This window comes from Bufo gargarizans, chromosome 3, assembly GCF_014858855.1.
Source record: "Bufo gargarizans isolate SCDJY-AF-19 chromosome 3, ASM1485885v1, whole genome shotgun sequence".
In the NCBI taxonomy this organism is placed as follows: domain Eukaryota; kingdom Metazoa; phylum Chordata; class Amphibia; order Anura; family Bufonidae; genus Bufo; species Bufo gargarizans.
This window is the reverse complement of record NC_058082.1, coordinates 4,347,246-4,373,438: the sequence shown is the minus strand read 5'-3', so window position 1 is coordinate 4,373,438 and position 26,193 is coordinate 4,347,246. Positions and strand designations below refer to the sequence as shown.

The following is a 26,193-nucleotide window of genomic DNA, read 5'->3' as shown; positions in this document are numbered from 1 at the left end:
TAATAAATAAAGTACAAGTTTTACTGGATCTTTTCCCATAAACTATATGCCAATCTGCACCGCTCCTCCTGCTCGATGACATGCTGCCTGCATTTCATGCAGATTACACCGTACAGCACCACCACACCTAGTATTCTAGTTAGTAACATGCAGCGGTGGCCGGAGCAGAAGGTGAGAATGTGTGTGATGGTGGTACTAGTACTCACGGTGGCTATGGTCCTCCCTGGTACTCATTGGTCCGTGCACAGTGAATAGAGCACCCTTTGTCCCCCTCGTGGCAAACCCTGGTTTGGGGTCCCCCTGGTTTGTGGTGACCTTGGTGTTGTGTAAAGTCATTATCCAGATTTATCATCCAGTGTCAGTCTGTGTGATAAATCTGGAGCAGTGTCAGACTAGAAAAGTCATGTGGCCAAGAGGAGCTGGAAAATTCAGCAATGTACAGAAATCTGCCATTTCTTCATCAAGATATTTAGTTCTGTTTCAGCTTCTTATCTTCACCTTTTATTTTCCTATTTTCTATAGATTTCCAGATCCGTCACAAGAAACATTTACATGAAAGAACTGAGAAACTTCTAGAGAACAAACCTCCAAGATGCGACCAGCGAGAGGAGAGTTTTCCATTCTGTACACGTTATGTCAACCTCATCATTGTCTCCACTGATCACTTCAGAGAACGCTCAGAGAATGAGCTCATAAAGACCGGGGTAATACATGAGGAATACTTAAAGAGAAAACAATATGAACTACAACACATTTCCTGCAACAAACTGTTCCGCTGGTGCCACCGATCCAAACAAGTGCCACGTATGGTAATGGTGAGCGGAGTGCCTGGTGTAGGGAAGACCACACTGATGCAGAAGGTTGTCTATGACTGGGTGAAGGGGGATCTCTATCAAAGATTCTCCTTTGTCTTTTTCTTCAAATTCCGAGAACTCAACAGACTGGATAAAGTTAGTCTGGACAGTCTAATCCTTCATCAGTACCCATACCTGGAGGAGCAGCTTAGTAACATCTTACAGGAACCTGAAAAACTTCTCTTTATATTTGATGGTTTAGATGAAAGTCTTCATAACATGGATTTCTCATCACGTCACTTGTGCTCTAATCCTTATGAGCCTGAACCTTGTGGTCAGATTGTGGTTAGTTTGGTGAGAAAGTCTCTTCTTGATGGTTGTTCTGTCCTAATGACCAGTCGCCCAACCAGACTGGCATCAATTGATTGTAGAGTTTTCCAGAGAATAGTAGAAATCACTGGGTTTTTACCGGAAGAACGACAGATGTACTTTCAAAACTTCTTCTCCAACCCTGAGCTGGGGGAAAAGGCTTTTAATTATGTGAAGCAGAATGACACCCTGTACACCTTCTGTTATATCCCGTCCTACTGCTGGATCATCTGTACTGTATTATCCAAGAGCTTCCAGCCAACAAGTAGTGATCAGTCGGTGTCATTATTACCCAAAACCGTCACCCAGCTGTTTGCGATATTTGTCGCCAACATCCTGTTCAATCACAGCCTGGACAAAAGTGACGCTCAGAAGATCCTGCAGTCCATCGGATGGATGGCAGAACATGGGGTCATGAATCATAGGCTTATCTTTGATGAACAAGATCTGGACTGTTTCCATGTGGACAATACGTCAAAGCTATTATCAAGTTTTCTGATGGAATCGGAGGAACCTGTGTCCTATTCCTTCTTACATCTCACTGTTCAGGAATTCTTCTCTGCCTTGGTGCATTATGTGGATTATTCTCCCGAGAAGTTACAGAAATCACTAAAAGATGCCAAATCCTATCCTGATGGACGAGGTGAGATGTTCCTCCGTTTCCTGTGTGGTCTATCAGACGGCTCCACCAGGTCAATGCTAACTGGATACCTGGACAGACAAGCAACTCAGACATCTATAGATGTCATCACTTGGCTAAAGAGCTTCATTCTAGAAGAAAAGAGGGAGCAGGAAAATGAAACCAGCAAGCGTCGTCTTCTAAGTACATTTTTCTATCTGTATGAATCCCGGAATAAGGCTCTGGTGCTGGAATCACTACAATCACACAGAAGTCTGGACTTTTCTGATGTTCGTATGTCGGCTCTAGACTGCACAGTGTTAGCGTTTATTCTGGGCACCTGCACAAATATAGAAGAACTCAATCTACAGGGATGTTCCTTAGACTTTGAAGGATTAGAAAGACTTGCTCCAGGATTACAGAACCTGCAGAATCTGAGGTAAAATACTAATTATATTTCATCTTTCTGTAGTAGTCACAATCTGACAGATTTATTGTACGCATTAGAGATGAGCAAACCGGTTTGTTACAAACTTTGCAATATTTTGGCTGACGGACCAGCCCGAACTTTTTCAGGTTCGTTTCAGACAAATCCAGTAAAACAGCAGATAGCGCCATTTTACTGCACATGTCAGCGGGAAAAATCACTAGGGAGGAAGAAGGGTTCTCACATGACCCTGATAGGAAGGGGGGGGAGGTTTGCCCTGATTGGCTCCCAGGCTAACAGACAGTCTTGATGAGCCAATCAGTGGTGCAGCAGGCAGGGAGGTGCCCGAGCAGGAGGAGCAGAAAGTCATTGTGTGCGGGGCTGTGAATGAGGACGGTTGGTGTCAGTGTCTGCCAGGAAAATGATCTTAGGGAGTCGGGGACAGTGAAACGTCACTATTAAGCTTGTGTTCTACTGCCAGGGACAGAGAAGGGAAGGGATAGAATTACAAAGAAGAAGAATTGTGTGTAGAAATGGAACAGGCAGGGGAAGCTGTCAGCCAGGGAGTGCGCAGTGAGGAGCTGAGGCTAGCTGTGCTCCTAGCAGAACTGCAGCTGCTGCAAACCTCACAGCAGCTACCGGCAAGGACATCCTTTCATTGGAATAAGCACAAAACTGTGCAACACGTGTTTTACCATCAATGTAGCATTTTAAATTTGAGTGAAAACACCTGAAATACTAGTCCAAACTCAGTGTCAGGGCATCTCCATATAGTTAATTTATTTTTAAAGTTTTAAAAGGTTGCAGGGTAGCACCCAAAATTATCTGAGTGATAAGGTGATATTTGGCCTAAATCCATGTATTTCCATCTCCACACAATTACAGTTCATATTTTTTGGGGTTGTTGAATTTATTAAAACCTGCATTTACATGTCTTATAATGCGCAGGGTATACTAGGGCATACTAGGCCAAAATTTGTGCTGTTAAAGGGGTTATCCAATATCATAAAATGACCCCCCCACGTGTCGGCCCCTCACAGGGAATATACTTACCCCGCTCCCTGCGCCGCTCCTGGTCCCTGCACCGCCGCCGCTACTTCTCCCCGTGCCCCAATGAAAACATCCTGTGTCGGGGGCAGCCTCCCTAGGTTCCCCGCCTGCCATTGGCTGCCCCCCCTCCCGACACTGAATGTTTTCATTGGCGCACGGGGAGAAGCAGCAGCGGCGGTGCGGGGAGCAGGGACCCAGGTACTGTAAGTATATTCCCTGTGAGGGGCCCGGCACATGGGGAGGCAGTTTATGATATTGGATAACCCCTTTAATCTTCAGACACTCAACGTGTTGGCGCGGTGGAGACGGCTAAATAATCGCTTAGTAGTTTGCCAACTTTAGTTTTAGGCTACTTTCACATCTGCATTTTTAATTCAGGTTTTGAGATCCGGCAGAAGCTGAATTAGGCTTCTTGTGTTTAAATTTTCCGGTATTGAGATCCGGCAGAGGATCTCAGTACCGGATAAAAACACTTCTGTTTTGTCCCCATTCATTGTCAATGGGTATACAATGGAACGGAGCGCTCCAAAATACATTCTGTTCCGTTTGGTTGCATTTCCATACCGGAGAGCAAACTGCAGCATGCGGTGGTTTTCTGTCCGGCATGGGATGCGGAGCAAAGTGGATCCGTCATGACCCACAATGCAAGTCAATGGGGACGGATCCGTTTTCTCTGCCACAATCTGACACAATAGAAAACGGATCCATCCCCCATTGACTTTCAATGGAGTTCAAAACGGATCCGTTTTGGCAATGTTAAAAATATGTTAAAGATAATACAACCGGATCCGTTCAAACGGATGCAGACGTTTGTATTATCTGTAATGGAAGGGTTTTTGTTGGACCCCGCCGGATCCAGCAAAAACGCTAGTGTGAAAGTCAATGGTGCCTAATCATAATTTTTTTTCTTACAGAAAAAAGTGGATTCACCACCTATAGGCTTACATTGATTTTCATGTCTGATCCGGTTTCTTCAGTTTTGATTTAATACAACTGGATCCGGCGACACGGAGCCATCAGGATGTATTAGGCTTCTTTCACACTAGCGCTAGCAGGGTCCGGCAGAATGTTGGATCTGTGCTAACGACAACCCACGAGTGCTCCGGCCCCTTCACTTTAATGGGGACGGGTCGGACATGCGGCTGGAGTGAATGGGGCCGGAGCGGACTTCCGCCGGCACTCGTGGGTCCGTGTCTTCAGTGTGTTTGTGGGGGAAGGACATCGTATTGCACTTCTCTGTCTTTAATTTCCAGAAAGCAGATTTGCAAACCGTTCCATGCTTTGTGTGACTGTGAACATTTAGGCCCAAAATGTCAGGGCTTCGTAAGGGTTCCAAGTGAAAGACCAAGAGCCAGAATGTGGGTAGTAGCAGCTCCGGCTATCTGAGTAGTAGTAGTTGTAGAGTTAGTTAGTTAGTTAGTTAGTCTCTGCTGTCTTTGGAAACTCATTATCATTGAGGAAAAAGAGGATGAGACTGTGGATTGGATGGCTCAGTTGTCCTCTGTCACAGCAAGATGACGTGGAGGTGACTTCAGAGTCTGACACCATGTCGTGAAGCCAGGGTCCCAGTGTCCCTCCTGCTCCTGCAGAGTACCAGAACCGCAGGGGCATGTTTGAGTGAGTGTCACAACTAGTGTGAATGTGAACGAGAATGCGACAGTCTGTACTCTGTTTCTGCAGCTCCCTGGGTTGGCGTGCAGTGAGGAGAAGGACGGCACCGGATTCCTTCGGGCACTCTCTGGGTAAAAGGGGTTGGATTGACAGATAGTAGTTGAGGTGCCCTTGGTGGTATGGGTTTTAGGTGCAGAAAAGGCAGGGTCCCTGATGTCTTTGTTACGCCAGCACCCTTGGGTGTAAGTAGATGATGAGTTTGCACAATTAGAAGACCGGTTCTCTTGACAAATCCAAGTGTTTTACTGAAACTGATCCAAAGGTCATCAATGTCCACAAGTCAATTACAGCAAGGCAGCTTCTACAACGGTTCAGAGTAGTTTCCTGAAGTTGCATAAGGGGTAGTTTTCCTCTATAGCCAGTGGTGTCTCTAGCTTTCAAATTTTGGGGGGGGGGGGGGGGGCACACTGGGGGCCAGGACAAAAGTAGAGGGGGGGGGCAGCTATAACAACGATACATTTACACAAGTACGCTTAGAAATGCTGCAATACTTTACCCAATACCTAAAACCGCAACAGGGAAGAAAAGTCCTGCTGTCTGTGGATGACACTGCTATGGGGGGGATCTGTGGATGACACTGCTATGGGGGGGGGATCTGTGGATGACACTGCTATGGGGGGGATCTGTGGATGCCACATACCGTATATAGCATCTTATGCTATATGTGTCATCCACAGATCTACCCCATGACAGTGTCATCCCCATTTCCCCCTCCCTATAACAGTGTCATCCACAGATCCCCCTCCCTATAACAGTGTCACCCACAGATCCCCCTCCCTATAACAGTGTCATCCACAGATCCCCCTCCCTATAACAGTGTCATCCACAGATCCCCCTCCCTATAACAGTGTCACCCACAGATCCCCCATCCCGCCGCTCACAGGAGTGTACATTTGACATTTCTAAACTGTAATCCATATCCTGCAGTAACTTTAACTTTAAATCAGGATTCAGCAGCCGCTCATCTCTACTAGTACCTTAACCTTACACCACTCGGCTAGCTTCAGTAACAGGGCCAGGCTACAGCCTACAGGTACTGCCTGTTAGTTATCGAGCGAGTGCTGATTTCTGCAGGTCAGAGGATGGGGATTACAGTATAGAAGAAATGTACACTCCTGTGAGCAGTCCAGACCAGTGGCGGATCCAGAGCCTGGTCTCGGGAGGGGCACTTCCAGATTATTTTCTGTCCGCCGCCACAGAACAAGGGTGCTTATAGAACAGACTACACAGTGTAGCGGTATACTGTATATTGTGTGGCACAGTGTAGCGGTATACTGTATATTGTGTGGCACAGTGTAGAGGTATACTGTATATTGTGGGGCACAGTGTAGAGGTATACTGTATATTGTGTGGCACAGTGTAGAGGTATACTGTATATTGTGGGGCACAGTGTAGCGGTATACTGTATATTGTGTGGCACAGTGTAGAGGTATACTGTATATTGTGTGGCACAGTGTAGAGAGAGGTATACTGTATATTGTGTGGCACAGTGTAGAGGTATACTGTATATGTGTGTGCACAGTGTAGCGGTATACTGTATATTGTGTGGCCAGTGATAGAGGTATACTTTATATTGTGTGGCACAGTGTAGAGGTATACTGTATTTGTGGGCACAGTGTAGAGGTATACTGTATATTGGGTGGCACAGTGTAGAGGTATACTGTATATTGTGGGCACAGTGTAGAGGTATACTGTACATTGTGGGGGCACAGTGTAGAGGTATACTGTATATTGTGGGGCACAGTGTAGAGGTATACTGTATATTGGTGGGCACAGTGTAGAGGTTACTGTACATTGTGTGGCACAGTGTAGAGGTATACTGTACATTCTGGGGCACAGTGTAGAGTATACTGTATATTGTGTGGCACAGTGTAGCGGTATACTGTATATTGTGTGGCACAGTGTAGAGGTTACGGTATATTGGGTGGCACAGTGTAGAGGTATAACGTATATTGTGTGGCACAGTATAGAGGTATACTGTATATTGTGTGGCACAGTGTAGAGGTATACTGTATATTGTGTGGCACAGTGTAGCGGTATACTGTATATTGTGTGGCACAGTGTAGAGGTATACTGTATATGTGTGGCACAGTGTAGAGGTATAACTGTATATTGTGGGGCACAGTGTAGAGGTATACTGTATATGTGTGGCACAGTGTAGCGGTATACTGTATATTGTGGGGCACAGTGTAGAGGTACTTTACTGTGGGCACAGTGGAAGAGTATACCTGTATCTTGTGGGCACAGTGTAGAGGTATACTGTATATTGTGGGGCACAGTGTAGAGGTATACTGTATATTGTGTGGCACAGTGTAGAGGTATATTGTGTGGCACAGTGTAGAGGTATACTGTATATTGTGGGGCACAGTGTAGAGGTATACTGTATATTGTGGGCACAGTGTAGAGGTATACTGTATATTGTGGGGCACAGTGTAGAGGTATACTGTATATTGTGTGGCACAGTGTAGAGGTATACTGTATATTGTGGGCACAGTGTAGAGGTATACTGTATATTGTGGGGCACAGTGTAGAGGTATACTGTATATTGTGGGCACAGTGTAGAGGTATACTGTATATTGTGGGCACAGTGTAGAGGTATACTGTATATTGTGGGGCACAGTGTAGAGGTACACTGTATATTGTGTGGCACAGTGTAGAGGTATACTGTATATTGTGTGGCACAGTGTAGAGGTATACTGTATATTGTGTGGCACAGTGTAGAGGTATACTGTATATTGTGTGGCACAGTGTAGAGGTATACTGTATATTGTGTGGCACAGTGTAGGTATACTGTATATTGTGGGGCACAGTGTAGAGGTATACTGTATATGTGGGGCACAGTGTAGAGGTATACTGTATATTGTGGGGCACAGTGTAGAGGTATACTGTATATTGTGGGCACAGTGTAGAGGTATACTGTATATGTGGCACAGTGTAGAGGTATACTGTATATGTGTGGCACAGTGTAGAGGTATACTGTATATGTGGCACAGTGTAGAGGTATACTGTATATTGTGGGCACAGTGTAGAGGTATACTGTATATTGTGGGCACAGTGTAGAGGTATACTGTATATTGTGTGGCACAGTGTAGAGGTATACTGTATATTGTGGGGCACAGTGTAGAGGTATACTGTATATTGTGTGGCACAGTGTAGAGGTATACTGTATATTGTGGGGCACAGTGTAGAGGTATACTGTATATTGTGGGGCACAGTGTAGAGGTATACTGTATATTGTGGGGCACAGTGTAGAGGTATACTGTATATTGTGGGGCACAGTGTAGACGGTATACTGTATATTGTGGGGCACAGTGTAGAGGTATACTGTATATTGTGGGGCACAGTGTAGAGGTATACTGTATATTGTGGGGCACAGTGTAGCGGTATACTGTATATTGTGGGGCACAGTGTAGAGGTATACTGTATATTGTGGGCACAGTGTAGAGGTATACTGTATATTGTGTGGCACAGTGTAGAGGTATACTGTATATTGTGGGCACAGTGTAGAGGTATACTGTATATTGTGGGGCACAGTGTAGAGGTATACTGTATATTGTGTGGCACAGTGTAGAGGTATACTGTATATTGTGGGGCACAGTGTAGAGGTATACTGTATATTGTGGGGCACAGTGTAGAGGTATACTGTATATTGTGGGGCACAGTGTAGAGGTATACTGTATATTGTGGGGCACAGTGTAGAGGTATACTGTATATTGTGGGGCACAGTGTAGAGGTATACTGTATATTGTGGGGCACAGTGTAGCGGTATACTGTATATTGTGGGGCACAGTGTAGAGGTATACTGTATATTGTGTGGCACAGTGTAGAGGTATACTGTATATTGTGTGGTCACAGTGTAGAGGTATACTGTATATTGTGGGGCACAGTGTAGAGGTATACTGTATATTGTGTGGCACAGTGTAGAGGTATACTGTATATTGTGGGGCACAGTGTAGAGGTATACTGTATATGGGGCACAGTGTCGAGGTATCTGTATTGTGGGGCACAGTGTAGAGGTATACTGTATATTGTGGGGCACAGTGTAGCGGTATACTGTATATTGTGGGGCACAGTGTAGAGGTATACTGTATATTGTGGGGCACAGTGTAGAGGTATACTGTATATTGTGGGGCACAGTGTAGCGGTATACTGTATATTGTGGGGCACAGTGTAGAGGTATACTGTATATTGTGTGGGCACAGTGTAGAGGTATACTGTATATTGTGGGCACAGTGTAGAGGTATACTGTATATTGTGGGGCACAGTGTAGAGGTGTATACTGTATATTGTGGGCACAGTGTAGAGGTATACTGTATATTGTGGGGCACAGTGTCGAGGTATACTGTATATTGTGTGCACAGTGTAGAGGTATCTGTATATTGTGGGGCACAGTGTAGCGGTATACTGTATATTGTGTGGCACAGTGTAGCGGTAGTACTGTATATTGTGGGGCACAGTGTAGAGGTATACTGTATATTGTGGGCACAGTGTAGAGGTATACTGTATATTGTGGGGCACAGTGTAGGGTATACTGTGTATTGTGGGGCACAGTGTAGTGGTATACTGTATATTGTGGGGCACAGTGTAGAGGTATACTGTATATTGTGGGGCACAGTGTAGAGGTATACTGTATATTGTGGGGCACAGTGTAGAGGTATACTGTATATTGTGGGGCACAGTGTAGCGGTATACTGTCTATTGTGGGGCACAGTGTAGAGGTATACTGTATATTGTGTGGCACAGTGTAGAGGTATACTGTATATGTGGGGCACAGTGTAGAGGTCTACTGTATATTGTGTGGGCACAGTGTAGCGGTATACTGTATATTGTGGGGCACAGTGTAGAGGTTATACTGTATATTGTGGGGCGACAGTGTAGAGGTATACTGTATATTGTGGGGCACAGTGTTAGAGTATTACTTTATATGTGGGCACAGTGTAGAGGTATACTGTATATTGTGGGCGCAGTGGTAGAGTATACTGTATATTGTGGGGCACGGTAGCGGTCTACTGTATATTGTGTGGCACAGTGTAGCGTATACTGTATATTGTGGGCACAGTGTAGAGGTATACTGTATATTGTGGGCACAGTGTAGCGGTATACTGTATATTGTGGGGCACAGTGTAGCTGGTATACTGTATATTGTGTGGCACAGTGTAGAGGTATACTGTATATTGTGGGGCACAGTGTAGCGGTATACTGTATATTGTGGGCACAGTGTAGAGGTATACTGTATATTGTGTGGCACAGTGTAGCGGTATACTGTATATTGTGGGCACAGTGTAGCGGTATACTGTATATTGTGGGGCACAGTGTAGCGGTATACTGTATATTGTGGGGCACAGTGTAGCGGTATGTCTATAACAAACATATTTCACATGAAAAAATAAGGAAGTTGACAGGCGCTCTATATCTGGTTTTTAAAGGATATTTATTGTTAGATTTTATACAGAGTTTTTATTAAATAATGGTTTTAAAATATTTTAAGGGTTAATACAGGAATGTGGGGGCTTAGTGTTGGTATTATCACCAAAAATAGTGTGGTAAGGATGTGATTGTAATGATAATTAGAGTAGAGTGATGCGGATCTTGGGGGTATCTGAAAAATCTAAAAATGGTAGTGGAAGTGAAAAACTATGGTATATACGTATAGAATGTATAATATATATTATGTAAAAGGTCCAATGGTGTCCAAGCAGTCGGTGTCTGAAAATATATATCTGGGAATGTCCAAAAGTATAATGTCCAAGGAATATATGGAAATTGTCCCAAAAATGTGTGTATAAGGCGATTGTTCCAAAAAATATATAGATATATAATTAGAAATATATAAAAAAATATTAGATATTGTGTACTTAAAAATTTGAAAATAAAATAAAAATAAAAAGGTAAAAACAAGGTAAGAAAAGACTTGAAGTTGGTCCAGTATTGATGGAGTCTTTGCAGGTGTAAATAGCGAGCATGAATATAGGTAATACTTCTCTGCCGTCAGGGAGTTTTCACTCTATGTTTTGTTGCTGGTGGCGTCCCACACAGCAAATGGTTGTACTCCCCCTGCGGTCCGAGTAGGATACCTGTTTTGGTGGAGCAATAGTCGGTGTAGTCCTCCCGCTGGTTGGTTCTGTCCACACTGTATGTTGCCGTCCGGTTGCTGAGTTTTTCTTCGTATCTCAAACTTCAAAGCTTCGTAAGAAGATTTCCTATGTAGTTGCGATAATCCAGGATCCTTTTAGCAAGGCGTGGGTATCGGTGGGTAGTCGTAGAATATAATGCCAAGTTGCCATACGCGTTTCGAGGTGTTCCTACCTCTTCATCAGTGGCTATATTGGATTTATTTACACTGCCCTCTTATATACCCATTTCTTTATTATCCCACCAAAACCCCGGCCTGGATGTTGCTGATTGGAGTTCAGTAGGTTGCTTACTGATGTCTTTTTTCATATATTAAAAAGATTTGGTTCATTTGTTTTGGATTTATATTTTTTCTTCTTCTTTTATATTCTATTGTTGATCTGTATTGATCTTATTTGAAGATGTTTTTTTTTAAGGTATTTTCTTATTTATGTTATCTTTTAAGATGTCCTATTGATTATTTTGAATTGGTTGTATTTTTGTTGCCAGGATTTGAATACTGGTGTCTTTATACAGTGGTTGGTGCACAAAACGCAGATGCGGTTTTGATGCGTTTTTTGAAGGGTAAATGCGTTTTTTTGTCCAATTGTGTTATTTTGGTTTTTCTATTTGCACCTAATATTTTGTATTGGTTTCTGAGGTATTGAAATTCTAAATATTGGCAATTATTGTGGATAATAGGATTATTTTACATGTGGACAAAATGGTTGTTTGTTTCCTATATTACTTTGTTTATCTTTTCTTTATATTATCTGTATCTGTGTTATTTAATTAGATTTGAATGTTTTGTGATTACTTTGGTCTTTTTTGGGAGATTTTTATGTAATATGGTGTTTTGTCTTTTAGGGATTGAGTTTTTATGTTCTTATGTTTGTTTGGCATATAAAACGCAGGTGCGTTTTTGGTGCGTTTTTTTGGGGCTATATGCGTTTTTGGTTTATTTGTGTTATTCTTGCCTTCCAGATATATTTCTGAAGTGTAGGGGGGTGATGTAATGAAGGTTGTCCTATTTGGTGAAGTTTAGCATGTTTTTGGTTTATTGTTAAGGAATGGATTAATAGGATATTGTATAATAGAGTATTTTTGTTGGTGTTTAAGAATGGGGTGGAATACCCACATCGAGGAACGGACGAGGTGCTGGTAAACAGCCGGACACTCGTCTGTCTGTCAATGTGGGTGGTGGCCCCGGTATTTGGTTTAAAGAAAACCGAATAGTTCAAGTTCTGCGTTTAGTCCGTCTGGTGTTATTGTTTCGAAGTCGTAGATTCTACCTGATTCTTGTCTTGACATTTTGGATATATGGTCGCCTCCTCTCCAACTAATTTCTACTTTTTCGAAGGCAGCAAATGTCATTAGGCTTGCATCTTTGTTGTGATGAATTTTGTAGTGATTTGATATCGTATGTTTTTCGTAGCCATTTTTGATATTGTTTCTATCTTCTGATATTCTTTTTTTCAATGATCTTTTGGTCCTTTCTATGTATTGTTTATTGCAGGGGCATTCGATTATGTAAATTACATTTGATGTGTCGCAGGATAGGAATTCATTTATTTGATAAGAGAATTTATTTGTTTTTGAGGAGATCTCCACGAAAGGCTTTTACAGATGTGGACGATGCAACAATTGCAAAAATACCAAATTCCCTAAAAAAAAACGTGGAGATCTCCTCAAAAACAATTGGCCTTCTCACACTATGGGCGGCGGAGGCGGCAGCCAGGTGATTATTTAAATATGGTGGGAACGCCAGTCAGGTTGGCGTCCCAGGTGCAGTTATCTTTGTATCTTGTAACTGCATGTTCCAGAGTCTCTCCATCTAGAGACAGCCCTAGGAGGTGTCCATCATCTGGTATACCTTCATCGCTGGCCGACGTATCCTGTCAGGCTGGTCTCTAGGGATTAAGGGCTTATCTAATACCTATCCCTAGCACTTTTCCCCTCATCTCCCCTGATGAACTGCTTTATATATTTTTTTTCAGGCAGTGAAACATGCGTGTAGGGAGTTCTTTCTAGATCCTTTAGGGACATATAGTATATTCTTTTAAAGGGACAGGTTCCGGACGGGGTCGTCCTTGTAAGGACGAGTGCCCTGTGGTTAGGCTGCTACCTACATCTAGTATTAGGGTAATTACTGTTAGTCAGCCATAGGGCCTTTACAGGGACCCTGCACATACAGACGTGGACAAAATTGTTGGTACCCTTTGGTCAATGAAAGAAAAAGTCACAATGGTCACAGAAATAACTTTAATCTGACAAAAGTAATAATAAATTAAAATTCTATAAATGTTAACCAATGAAAGTCAGACATTGTTTTTCAACCATGCTTCAACAGAATTATGTAAAAAAATAAACTCATGAAACAGGCATGGACAAAAATGATGGTACCCCTAACTTAATATTTTGTTGCGCAACCTTTTGAGGCAATCACTGCAATCAAACGCTTCCTGTAACTGTCAATGAGACATCTGCACCTCTCAGCAGGTATTTTGGCCCACTCCTCATGAGCAAACTGCTCCAGTTGTGTCCGGTTTGAAGGGTGCCTTTTCCAGACTGCATGTTTCAGCTCCTTCCAAAGATGCTCAATAGGATTGAGGTCAGGGCTCATAGAAGGCCACTTTAGAATAGTCCAATTTTTTCCTCTTAGCCATTCTTGGGTGTTTTTAGCGGTGTGTTTTGGGTCATTGTCCTGTTGCAAGACCCATGACCTGCGACTGAGACCAAGCTTTCTGACACTGGCTAGTACATTTCTCTCTAGAATTCCTTGATAGTCTTGAGATTTCATTGTACCCTGCACAGATTCAAGACACCCTGTGCCAGACGCAGCAAAGCAGCCCCAGAACATAACAGAGCCTCCTCCATGTTTCACAGTAGGGACAGTGTTCTTTTCTTGATATGCTTCATTTTTTCGTCTGTGAACATACAGCTGATGTGCCTTGGCAAAAACTTCGATTTTTGTCTCATCTGTCCACAGGACATTCTCCCAGAAGCTTTGTGGCTTGTCAACATGTAGTTTGGCATATTCCAGTCTTGCTTTTTTATGATTCGTTTTCAACAATGGTGTCCTCCTTGGTCGTCTCCCATGTAGTCCACTTTGGCTCAAACAACGACGGATGGTGCGATCTGACACTGATGTTCCTTGAGCATGAAGTTCACCTTGAATCTCTTTAGAAGTCTTTCTAGGCTCTTTTGTTACCATTCGGATTATCCGTCTCTTAGATTTGTCATCAATTTTCCTCCTGCGGCCACGTCCAGGGAGGTTGGCTACAGTCCCATGGATCTTAAACTTATGAATAATATGTGCAACTGTACTCACAGGAACATCTAGTTGCTTGGAGATGGTCTTATAGCCTTTACCTTTAACATGCTTGTCTATAATTTTCTTTCTGATCTCTTGAGACAGCTCTTTCCTTTGCTTCCTCTGGTCCATGTCGAGTGTGGTACACACCATATCACCAAACAACACAGTGATTACCTGGAGCCATATATATAGGCCCAATGGCTGATTACAAGGTTGTAGACACCTGTGATGCTAATTAGTGGACACACCTTGAATTAACATGTCCCTTTGGTCACATTATGTTCTGTGTTTTCTAGGGGTACCATCATTTTTGTCCATGCCTGTTTCATGAGTTTATTTTTTTACATAATTCTGTTGAAGCATGGTTGAAAAACAATGTCTGACTTTCATTGGTTAACATTTATAGAATTTTAATTTATTATTACTTTTGTCAGATTAAAGTTATTTCTGTGACCATTGTGACTTTTTCTTTCATTGACCAAAGGGTACCAACAATTTTGTCCACGTCTGTATGTGTATCACTGCCTGACATCACTTCTTCATCTGTCTACATATATGGAGAAGCCTTGAGTACTGTCGGTGGTGAAGGATCCGCATCCTGTCTCGCGGTACCGGTAGGACAATTGGTTACTGGTGCCGCCGTGCACTTTTATAGTGTTTTTTTGTATTTTTCATTTGGGATAGATACCTGGGTGACACCTAGGGTTTATCAACATTCCCTATCCCAAGGTTTGTTTTTGCACACTTTATCTAGGAATTTTCATTGTTTTATCTGCATTATCATTAAACGTTATATTTTAGATTACCCACCTCCTGAATCAATGTGAAGTCTTGGCAAAGGCAAACCCCTCTGAAGACACCACCACGCTCTCTCTCGCCCACAGACAGAGCTCAATCTTTCTCTCTCCGATACTGTTGAATGATGGTCCCGTCAGAAATATTATCCCCTAAACAATAAGCCGTTCACCCCACTAGCTAGGACACTGCAATCCACCCCATCTTCTGGGCCCTTTTTATAAACTCCGCACTATTCAAGGCACAATAACCAATAATCCTGAAAAATCCTTCCTATTCCGTCTCTATTCACAACCGCACATCTCCTCTTCCGAACAGATCGCTACCTATTTACAGAAGACTAGTCTATCTCCCACAGCAGACTCTCCAGTATCACTATTACCTTCTGAAATGACCCCAATAGCGGTAGAATGGCAATTGCTTCCCTTAAGATTCAGAAATGCCCAGGCCCCAATGGCTTTTCTGGGTTATATTATAAAAAGTTCTCCTCCGTTCTTGGTCCTTACCTAGAAGAATGTTTTAATGCAATGTAAGGGTCCTACAGTTCACCAAGAATCTCTCCAGGCAGCTATATCAATGATCCTCAAACCTGATCAAGATCCCCTTGATCGAGTCAATCATCACTCCATCTCACCTATTAATATAGACTCCTTACTAAGACACTGGCAACCCGCCTTAATACACCATTATCTTCCTTGATTGGAAGGATCAACAACCACATCAGAGGCATACCTCATCTCATTCACGCCTGTAACGCTGGGGGCATCCCTGCCGTGCTGCTCTCTCTAGATATTCATCAGGCTTTGGGTACCTTATCATGGCTCTGCTTGTCCTCTGTACTCAGACACTGGAGGTTCCCTCCTTACATGGCTTCAAGTACTTTATGCTAACCCTCAAGCATGTGTCCACTATAAAGGGTTTCTGGACTATTCTCAATCCGGAGGGGCACACGACTGGGATGCCCCTTGTCCCCTTTGTTTATATTGGCTCTAGAACTCAAGGCGTTTTGTATTCGTAGCAATATTGATTTTAAAGGTGTGGAACTTGCATCCATCCACCATAAAATGTGTATGTTTGCGGACTACATTGTAAGGGCTCATTTAGACGGCCGTAGTGTTTTGCGGTCTGAAAATTGTGGATCCGCAAAACATAGATACCGTCCATGTATGTTCCGCATTTTGCGGACCGCGCATGGCCGGCACTATGATAGAAATGCCTATTCTTGTCCACGATTGCAGACAAGAATAGGACATTCTCTATCTTTTTGCAGGGCCATGGAACAGGCCAAAATAGCGGAACAGATGCGGACCCAATCATACGGTCGTGTGAATCGTCTCCTCATGTTTCCCTCCCTGATCTGCTCTTAGCGTTGTCCAGGTTCAGGGCCGTCTCAGGCCTCACTATTAGGTTAGGGCTACACAGCGACATGTGTCACAGAAAAGTCACCAGCATTTATTGTAATGGTAGTCTGTGGTGTCGCACTGCACCTGCTGATACACAACTTGGATGGATTCTTGGCGCCGGTCCCAGTATGTCGCATGTTGCAGTGCGACACCATTGACTATCATTACAGGCGCAGTGTAGCCCGAGCCTTAATAATGCGAAATCAAAAGCATTCAATATCTCGCTCCCATAGTTGGAAGTTTCCCGACTCTAATTTCCCGTTCTGCTAACAGCCTCCTACAATACACGTTACTCACACAATCACCCACCGCTCCTCAGAAAGCTGAGACTTCTAGAAAGGTGGAGCGTCTACCACACATCTCGCATCGGGAGAGTTAACTCTCTAAAAATGTCTTTCTTGCCCAAATTATTACTGTGAGGGGCACAGTCCTGGGCATATTACTATGAGGGGACATGGCTGGGCATATTACTGTGAGGGGCACAGTCCTGGGCATAATTCTGAGGGGGCATATTACTGTGAGGGGACAGTCCTGGGCATAATTCTGAGGGGGCACAGCTGGGCATATTACTGTAAGGGGGGCACATATCTGGGCATAATCTGTGAAGGGGGCACAATGCTCTCATGAATACTGGGTGGGGGAATAATTACTATGTGGGGGCATTTAGGGGATTCGATGGGATTATGTGTTTAGTGATGTTTTGGGCGGAGTTAGAGGCGTGGCCACACAGTGTCCCTCTTCCTTCTTTTCAAAAGTTGGGAGGTATGAGGTTTGTTGTGACCTCCCCCTCCCTGTGCACCTTTGTGGGAACTGAGGCACGAGTACTTTTTGATGAAACACAATTAGTGTCTAGCAGAGTGTTTCAGGACACAGCGCAACCTCCACTCGAGTCTCTCTGACAGCGCGGCGCAGGAACACGGCAGGCAGGAAACTTTGAGAGATAGCCGCGCTGTCATTGGTGGCTGGTGGGACTCCTCCTCCTGACCTCCGTCACTGCTCCACTTTCCTCCAGAGCAGCATTGACCCCCATCTCACTGCACTGTGCACGCATGCGCAGTGCAGACTTCAGAGTTCGGGCACAGGTTTTACTGGCTGTTTTTTTTTTTCTGCTGGATGCTACGGGCGGCAGAAGAAAACACCCGGGTTTTGTGGATTGTCTGTAAATTTACGGACAGTTGGCAACCCTGGCTAGGTGATGGCATTGTTTTCTTTAAGACGAAGCACGGTGACAGGTCTAGTCACAAATGGCAGCAATAACGTCTTGTCGCCATTTACGATCCTAAGTCGCACTGGAGAACATTTTGGTCGCCATCTGGAGCACTGTCATGTCTGAGAAGAGCAGCGCTATCAGTAATACCTGCCCCCGCTGTATAACACATAATGGGAGCAGTGACCCCCTCCCCGGATAACACACAGGTAAGTGTTCCCGGACTGACCTCATCAGAATATACGGGGGAGATTTCTTTTTGCAATTTTTCTCATTGAAAAGCGTATTTTTTTAATGGAATTTTTTTATTTAATAAATGTTTTTTTTTTTTTTTACCACTTACTATAACAGACAGTATTTTGATTGCTTTTAACCACTTAAGGACCACAGGTTTATACCCCCCTAGTGACCAGGCCCTTTTTTACAAATCGGCACTCCACAACTTTAGCGGTTTATTGCTCGGTCATGCAACTTACCACCCAAATTAATTTTACCTCCTTTTCTTCTCACTAATAGAGCTTTCATTTGGTGGTATTTCATTGCTGCTGACATTTTTACTTTTTTTGTTATTAATCGAAATTTAACGATTTTTTTGCAAAAAAATGACATTTTTCACTTTCAGTTGTAAAATTTTGCAAAAAAAACTACATCCATATATAAATTTGTCGCTAAATTTATTGTTCTACATGTCTTTGATTAAAAAAAATGTTTGGGTAAAAAAAAAATGGTTTGGGTAAAAGTTATAGCATTTACAAACTATGGTACAAAAATGTTAATTTCCGCTTCTTGAAGCAGCTCTGACTTTCTGAGCACCTGTCATGTTTCCTGAGGTTCTACAATGCCCAGACAGTAGAAAACCCCCACAAATGACCCCATTTCGGAAAGTAGACACCCTAAGGTATTCAGTGAGGGGCATAGTGAGTTCATAGAACTTTTTATTTTTTGTCACAAGTTAGCGGAAAATGATGATTTATTATTATTTTTTTTTTTTTCTTACAAAGTCTCATATTCCACTAACTTGTGACAAAAAATAAAAACTTCCATGAACTCACTATGCCCATCACGAAATACCTTGGGGTGTCTTCTTTCCAAAATGGGGTCACTTGTGGGGTAGTTATACTGCCCTGGCATTTTAGGGGCCCATATGTGTGAGAAGTAGTTTGAAATCAAAATCTGTAAAAAATGGCCTGTGAAATCTGAAAGGTGCTCTTTGGAATATGTGCCCCTTTGCCCACCTAGGCGGCAAAAAAGTGACACACATCTGGTATCGCCGTACTCAGGAGAAGTTGGGGAATGTGTTTTGGGGTGTCATTTTACATATACCCATGCTGGGTGAGAGAAATATCTTGGCAAAAGACAACTTTTCCCATTTTTTTATACACAGTTGGCATTTGACCAAGATATTTATATCACCCAGCATGGGTATATGTAAAATGACACCCCAAAACACATTGCCCAACTTCTCCTGAGTACGGCGATACCAGATGTGTCACACTTTTTTGCAGCCAAGGTGGGCAAAGGGGCACATATTCCAAAGTGCACCTTTAGGATTTCACCGGCCATTTTTTACAGATTTTGATTTCAAACTACTTCTCACACATTTGGGCCCCTAAATTGCCAGGGCAGTATAACTACCCCACAAGTGACCCCATTTTGGAAAGAAGACACCCCAAGGTATTCCGTGAGGGGCATGGCGAGTTCCTGGAATTTTTTATTTTTTGTCACAAGTTAGTGGAATATGAGACTTTGTAAGGAAAAAAAAAAATAAATAAATAAATCATCATTTTCCGCTAACTTGTGACAAAAAATAAAAAATTCTAGGAACTCGCAGTGCCCCTCACGGAATACCTTGGGGTGTCTTCTTTCCAAAATGGGGTCACTTGTGGGGTAGTTATACTGCCCTGGCAATCTAGGGGCCCTAATGTGTGGTAAGTAGTTTGAAATCAAAATGTGTAAAAAATGGCCTGTGAAATCTGAAAGGTGCACTTTGGAATGTGGGCCCCTTTGCCCACCTAGGCGGCAAAGAAGTGACACACATCTGGTATCGCCGTACTCAGGAGAAGTTGGGGAATGTGTTTTGGGGGGTCATTTTACATATACCCATGCTGGGTGAGAGAAATATCTCTGCAAAAGACAACTTTTCCCATTTTTTTATACAAAGTTGGCATTTGACCAAGATATTTCTCTCACCCAGCATGGGTATATGTAAAATGACACCCCAAAACACATTGCCCAACTTCTACTGAGTACGGCGATACCACATGTGTGACACTTTTTTGCAGCCTAGATGCGCAAAGCGGCCCAAATTCCTTTTAGGAGGGCATTTTTAGACATTTGGATCCCAGACTTCTTCTCACGCTTTTGGGCCCCTAACATGCCAGGGCAGTATAAATACCCCACATGTGACCCCACTTTGGAAAGAAGACACCCTAAGGTATTCCGTGAGGGGCATGGCGAGTTCCTATAATTTTTTTTTTTTGGCACAAGTTAGCGGAAATTGATTTTTTTTTTGTATTTTCTCACAAAGTCTCCCTTTCCGCTAACTTGGGACAAAAATTTCAATCTTTCATGGACTCAATATGCCCCTCACGGAATACCTTGGGGTGTCTTCGTTCCGGAATGGGGTCACATGTGGGGTATTTATACTGCCCTGGCATTTTAGGGGCCCTACAGCGTCAGAAGAAGTCTGGAATATAAATGTCTAAAAAAAGTTTACGCATTTGGATTCCGTGAGGGGTATGGTGAGTTCATGTGAGATTTTATTTTTTGACACAAGTTAGTGGAATATGAGACTTTGTAAGAAAAAACAAAACAAACAAAAAATTTCCGCTAACTTGTGCCCAAAAAAATGTCTAAATGGAGCCTTACAGGGGGGGGGGGGGGGGGTGTGTGATCAATGACAGGGGGGTGATCAGGGAGTCTATATGGGATGATCACCCCCCTGTCATTGATCAGCCCCCTGTAAGGCTCCATTCAGACGTCCGTATGATTTTTTACGGATCATCGGATCCGCAAAAACACATGCAGACGTCTGAATGGAGCCTTACAGGGGGGTGATCAATGACAGAGGGGTGATCACCCATATAGACTCCCTGATCACCTCCGTCATTGATCACCCCCCTGTAAGGCTCCATTCAGACGTTTTTTACGGATCCACGGATACATGGATCGGATCCGCAAAACACATGCGGATGTCTGAATGGAGCCCTACAGGGGGGTGATCAATGACAGAGGGGTGATCAGGGAGTGTATATGGGGTGATCACCCCCCTGTCACTGATCACCCCCCTGTAAGGCTCCATTCAGACGTCCGCATGTGTTTTGCGGATCCGATCCATGTATCAGTGGATCCGTAAAAATCATACGGACGTCTGAATGGAGCCTTACAGGGGGGTGATCAATGACAGGGGGGTGATCAATGACAGGGGGTGATCAGGAAGTCTATATGGGTGATCACCCCTCTGTCATTGATCACCCCCCTGTAAGGCTCCATTCAGACGTCCGTATGTGTTTTGCGGATCCGATCCATGTATCCGTAAAAATCATACGGACGTCTGAATGGAGCCTTACAGGGGGGTGATCAATGACAGAGGTGATCAGGGAGTCTATATGGGTGATCACTCCTCTGTCATTGATCACCCCCCTGTAAGGCTCCATTCAGACGTCCGCATGTGTTTTGCGGATCCGATCCATGTATCAGTGGATCCGTAAAAATCATACGGACGTCTGAATGGAGCCTTACACGGGGGTGATGAATGACAGGGGGGTGATCAATGACAGGGAAGTGATCAGGAAGTCTATATGCGTGATCACCCCCTTGTCATTGATCACCCCCCTGTAAGGCTCCATTCAGACGTCCGTATGCGTTTTGCGGATCCGATCCATGTATCCGTGGATCCGTAAAAATCATATGGACCTCTGAATGGAGCCTTACAGGGGGGGTGATCAATGACAGGGGGGGTGATCAATGACAGGGGGGTGATCAGGGAGTCTATATGGGCTGATCAGTGGTTTATAAAGGGTTAATAAGTGACGGGGGGGTGTAGTGTAGTGTAGTGTAGTGGTGTTTGGTGCTACTTTAGTGAGCTGCCTGAGTCCTCTGGTGGTCGATCCTAACAAAAGGGACCACCAGAGGACCAGGTAGCAGGTATATTAGACGCTGTTATCAAAACAGCGTCTAATATACCTGTTAGGGGTTAAAAAAATCACATCTCCAGCCTGCCAGCGAGCGATCGCCGCTGGCAGGCTGGAGATCCACTCGCTTACCTTCCGTTCCTGTGAGCGCGCGCGCCTGTGTGCGCGCGTTCACAGGAAATCTCGGCTCACGCGAGATGACGCCAATTGGCGTTAGCGTAGCCTGGGAGAGCCGCCGCGATGACGCCTTTCGGCGTTAGCGCGGCGCCAAGTGGTTAAAATGCAATGCATTATCCCTATAATTTATTGCATTTTAATAGCAATGCTATTTTGACATTGACCAGCAGGCTGCGCCAGAGAGGCGCAGTCTGCTGGAAATTACTGAAGGCTGGTCTTGGGCCTTCATAGACCCCAGCCAGCCTTCACACACATCGGCATCGAGCGATCGCATTTGCGGGGGGTGCCGATGGAAGACAGAGGGAGTGCGCTCCCTCTGCCACCGTTTTACATGCGGCGGGCGTCGTTGCCCGTAGCATGTAAATTGTTAAACAGCACCCCTGCCGGTCCGGGCTATTAGAGCAGGGCCACTTCTCTCGTGTGAGAGCCAAGTCCCTGCTCCCCACTGCACGGGGGACCTGTGCAGCGCTTAGACTGGGCCTTCGTAAAAAAGCGGCGGCCCAGCCTGAGACCCCTTAGTGACTGCCATAAAAACACGTATCAGTGGTCACTAAGGGGTTAACTTAGTACTGCCATACACATGTGCTCTACACACAGCACTGTTATACACAGACCGCACTGACATACACATATACAGATCTGCTATACACCCTCAGCACTGCCATACATCCATACAGCTCTACTACACATATACAGCTTTACTACACACATACAGCTCTGTTACACACATACAGCTCTACTACACATATACAGCTTTACTACACATACAGCTTTACTACACACATACAGCTCTGTTACTCACATACAGCTCTACGACACATATACAGTTCTGTTACACATACAGCTCTGCTACACATACATACTTAGCATCTATACAGTGTCGGCTGTACAGTCTTCCTGCTGTGGCTCCTCCTATTGACGACAAGATTTTTTTCTTACTAAAAGGGCGTATTATAAATTGTCAAATACGGTAAAGTCTGAGGTTGATATTGATGGCCTGTCCTCAGGAACAATATCTGACTGGTGGGGGCCCCCGACACCCTGCCTATCAGGTGCTTAAAGAGGCAGCGGCGCTGGGTGAGCACTTAGGCGCCAATTTATTAAGACCGGCTGAGGGAAACTGAGGGCCACAATAGATAGTAGAGGAAGGAGACTGAGGGCCACAATACATGGTGTAGGAAGGATACTGGGGGCCACAATAGATGGGGGAGGAAAGAGACTGAGGGCCACAATAGATGGTGGAGGAAGGAGACTGAGGGCCACAATAGATGGTGGAAAAAGGAGAATGGAGGCCAGAGACTGAGGGCCACATCACTGATTTATGACATGCCATAAAGTGAGGACGCTCCTCAGGGGTTCTGGATTTCTAGGACATGGACATATCATACAGCTGCCGCCATTCCTGACATCCACCACACACAAGAAGCGGCTTCTAGTGATGACATTTATGGATTTTACTAACAGCCGGGGACATTTTCTCTCCACAGTCACAATCTACAGACTTTATACTAACGCTCTGTGGACGCCTCACCCACATCTCATCTTCTTATTCTTACAGATTGGCTGATAATCGTCTACCAGACACTTCCTGCATCCAGTTGGCATCTGTAATAAGGAATAACCAGTCCCTGAAGATACTGGACCTGTCTTATAACCGTCTGTCTGGTCCTCACTTCGGTGACTTGATGGAGGCTCTGTCCAGTCCGGCCTGCAGGATAGAGACATTACAGTGAGTATAAGAGATGTGTACAGGACGGAGACATGTGGGGCACACGTTATACATGGTGCTTATTCAATTTTATGCTCCGCACCATGTCTATGAGATAAACTGCTGACTGCTCCTTGATATGTGACGTCTACTAATGTCTGACTAATGCCCCAGGTCTAGTGGTGTCAGCGGCCACCGCCCCCCTTACCTGCGCCCCTGATGTCGGCACAGTCTGTATAGAAGCGTCATCTGCAGCAGATTTATCATCTTCTCTCCACATCACTGAGATTTTACCTTTTGCTTTTTCCCCGACTTCTAAGAACCATAGCGTTTTTACTTTTCCGTTCACGTTGCCGTCTGAGGGCTTCATGCGCTGCTGTATTTTGAGGTCCGTCTAGAGAAAAGTTCTATTCCTGTCCTCGAAATGGAGAAGAATAGGACGTTTTATGTTTTTCGAGACCACAGGACAGACTTCAGGGTGTGGGGGGCACACGGTGTAATGTCCGCACGTCTTGTGGCCCCGATGAGATACTGGGTCTACATCAGTCGGCAGATCGGCTGCAGACTGAGACTACGGTCGTGTGCATGAGGCGCAAGATGGAGGTTTAATGGCTCCATTTAATTTACCAGAACTTGTACTGAAAGCACCGGAAAACATTCTTTTTGGGGCTACAATTCCTCCATTTTTTGTGTTGTTTTTTTTACGGTGCTGCCGGTGCGCCAAAACTGACCTGACGACCCTATCCTGAGGATCGGTACAATTACAGCAATACCACATTTATATGGTTTATTTTATATTTTACTATTTTTAAAGTAATAAAAACCTTTGATAAATCTGAATGTCCTTCCCGGCCGTATCCGGACCCCATGGCCGCTTTCTATCTCCATCTACAGGGCGGAGGCTGGTTTTTGACGGGCGAGCTGTAGTTTTTATTGCTGCCATTTTGGGTCACAAATATCTTTTTGATCTTTTTATTTTCTTATTATTTTCAGGGGGTGAAGTGACCAAAAACCAGCGATCGCTGTGCGGGACAATCACTTGTACATTTTAATAGTTCGGACATTTTCGGATGCGGCGACACCAATTATGTTTATTTTTTATTCTTTATATTTAGATGTAAAATTGGGAAAGGGGGAGATTAGAATTTGTATTTTTTAAAGATTTTTAAGTTTTTTTCCCTTGTAACTGTAATAGTAACTGTAATGCACTTTCTATGCAGTGGATGAGAACAGAACACGATGGCGCCTGCGGTTTATATGGCGACTATACGGAGTTCTGTATGTCTCCGTTCCTGCACTGACCCGCGGGGTGTGGAGAGACAAGGGTATATGAGGGAACACAGGGAAATCTATGGACACGTGAGCGGTCCACGGAGGACACGGACGGATCACTGGCGTGTTAATCACCCCGTACGGGGTCAGAACTCAGCCGCACTTCAGAAATGTTTTACATGTTTTATAAATAGTCACTAAAACAAAACCTAAAAAACGCAGCGACATCAGCAGGTGACAGAACCGATTTTGTCCGTTTTCAGCCGCGTTTCTCTCTGGACGTCTGTGAAATGTTTTTCCTCTATAGTGAAAGATGTAAAACCGCCAGATCTCCAGCACGCCGCGCTGCTGAAAAGAGGCAGAAAAAACACAGAATTAGAAAAACTCCAGGAATAAAACTCTTCTGTCTGATACTTTCCATAGACCTTTACTGCAAAAATCACCAAATCTCAGAAAACCCCAGTAAAAGCTGTGTGTGACCGCGGCCTCTGGGGGGCGCTGCAGATTGCAGTTTGTGGCCGCCTGTGATCTCGTATGTATCGGCATGTAAAGCTGGAGGCTTCAGCAGCATTCTGCGCGCTGTCCGCCTGCCACGTGTCACAGTATAAAGCCGCACATCACAACCTACATTGTGACACGTCTATAACCACACGTGACATCATCACATATCGGGCTCCAGTAGAGAACGCTTCTCTCCATCTGTATCACTATTAGTGGCCAGCATTCCCTCTATTAGGCTGGTCCTGAAGGGGTTAAAGCATCTGATGTGCCACACTGTGATGTGGCATGACGAGTGCAGTATGTGTCGGTACTTTATATTGTAGTACAGGTATAATATACGGCTCAGACAGGTGACAGGGCTCTCAGTGAGATGATATCTCCTGCTACATGAGTCTGTGGGCGCCACCTAGTGGTTGTCAGGTGACCTGCGGCTGCCGAGGGTTTTTCCGGACATTTCCTGACAACGGAAAAAAAGAAAACGTATTTTCTAGATCCTCTATGAAGGGAATGTGGTTTTGTGAAGTGGAGGCGTCGAGATCCGGAACTTCAGGTGTAACACCCAGCTCTGCTATACACAGACGGCAAGTCCGTACACATACAGCTCTGCTATATACACTTAGCACTCGCATACACACACACA

The 26,193-nt window shown here is 44.3% G+C and overlaps 1 protein-coding gene across 8 annotated transcripts in view; it reads left to right on the top strand.

Moving 5' to 3' along the window:
* LOC122930268 (NACHT, LRR and PYD domains-containing protein 12-like) overlaps positions 1 to 26,193 on the top strand; it is a 797,118-nt gene that overhangs the window by 409,184 nt on the left and 361,741 nt on the right. For 7 of the 8 annotated variants that reach the window (XM_044283504.1, XM_044283509.1, XM_044283508.1 and 4 more), the window contains 2 exons: positions 523 to 2,221; positions 23,631 to 23,801. In XM_044283504.1, coding sequence (XP_044139439.1) covers positions 523 to 2,221; positions 23,631 to 23,801 — 1,870 coding nt within the window. The remainder of the gene's footprint in view (positions 1 to 522; positions 2,222 to 23,630; positions 23,802 to 26,193) is intronic. The other variant, XM_044283506.1, reaches the window with a different exon arrangement.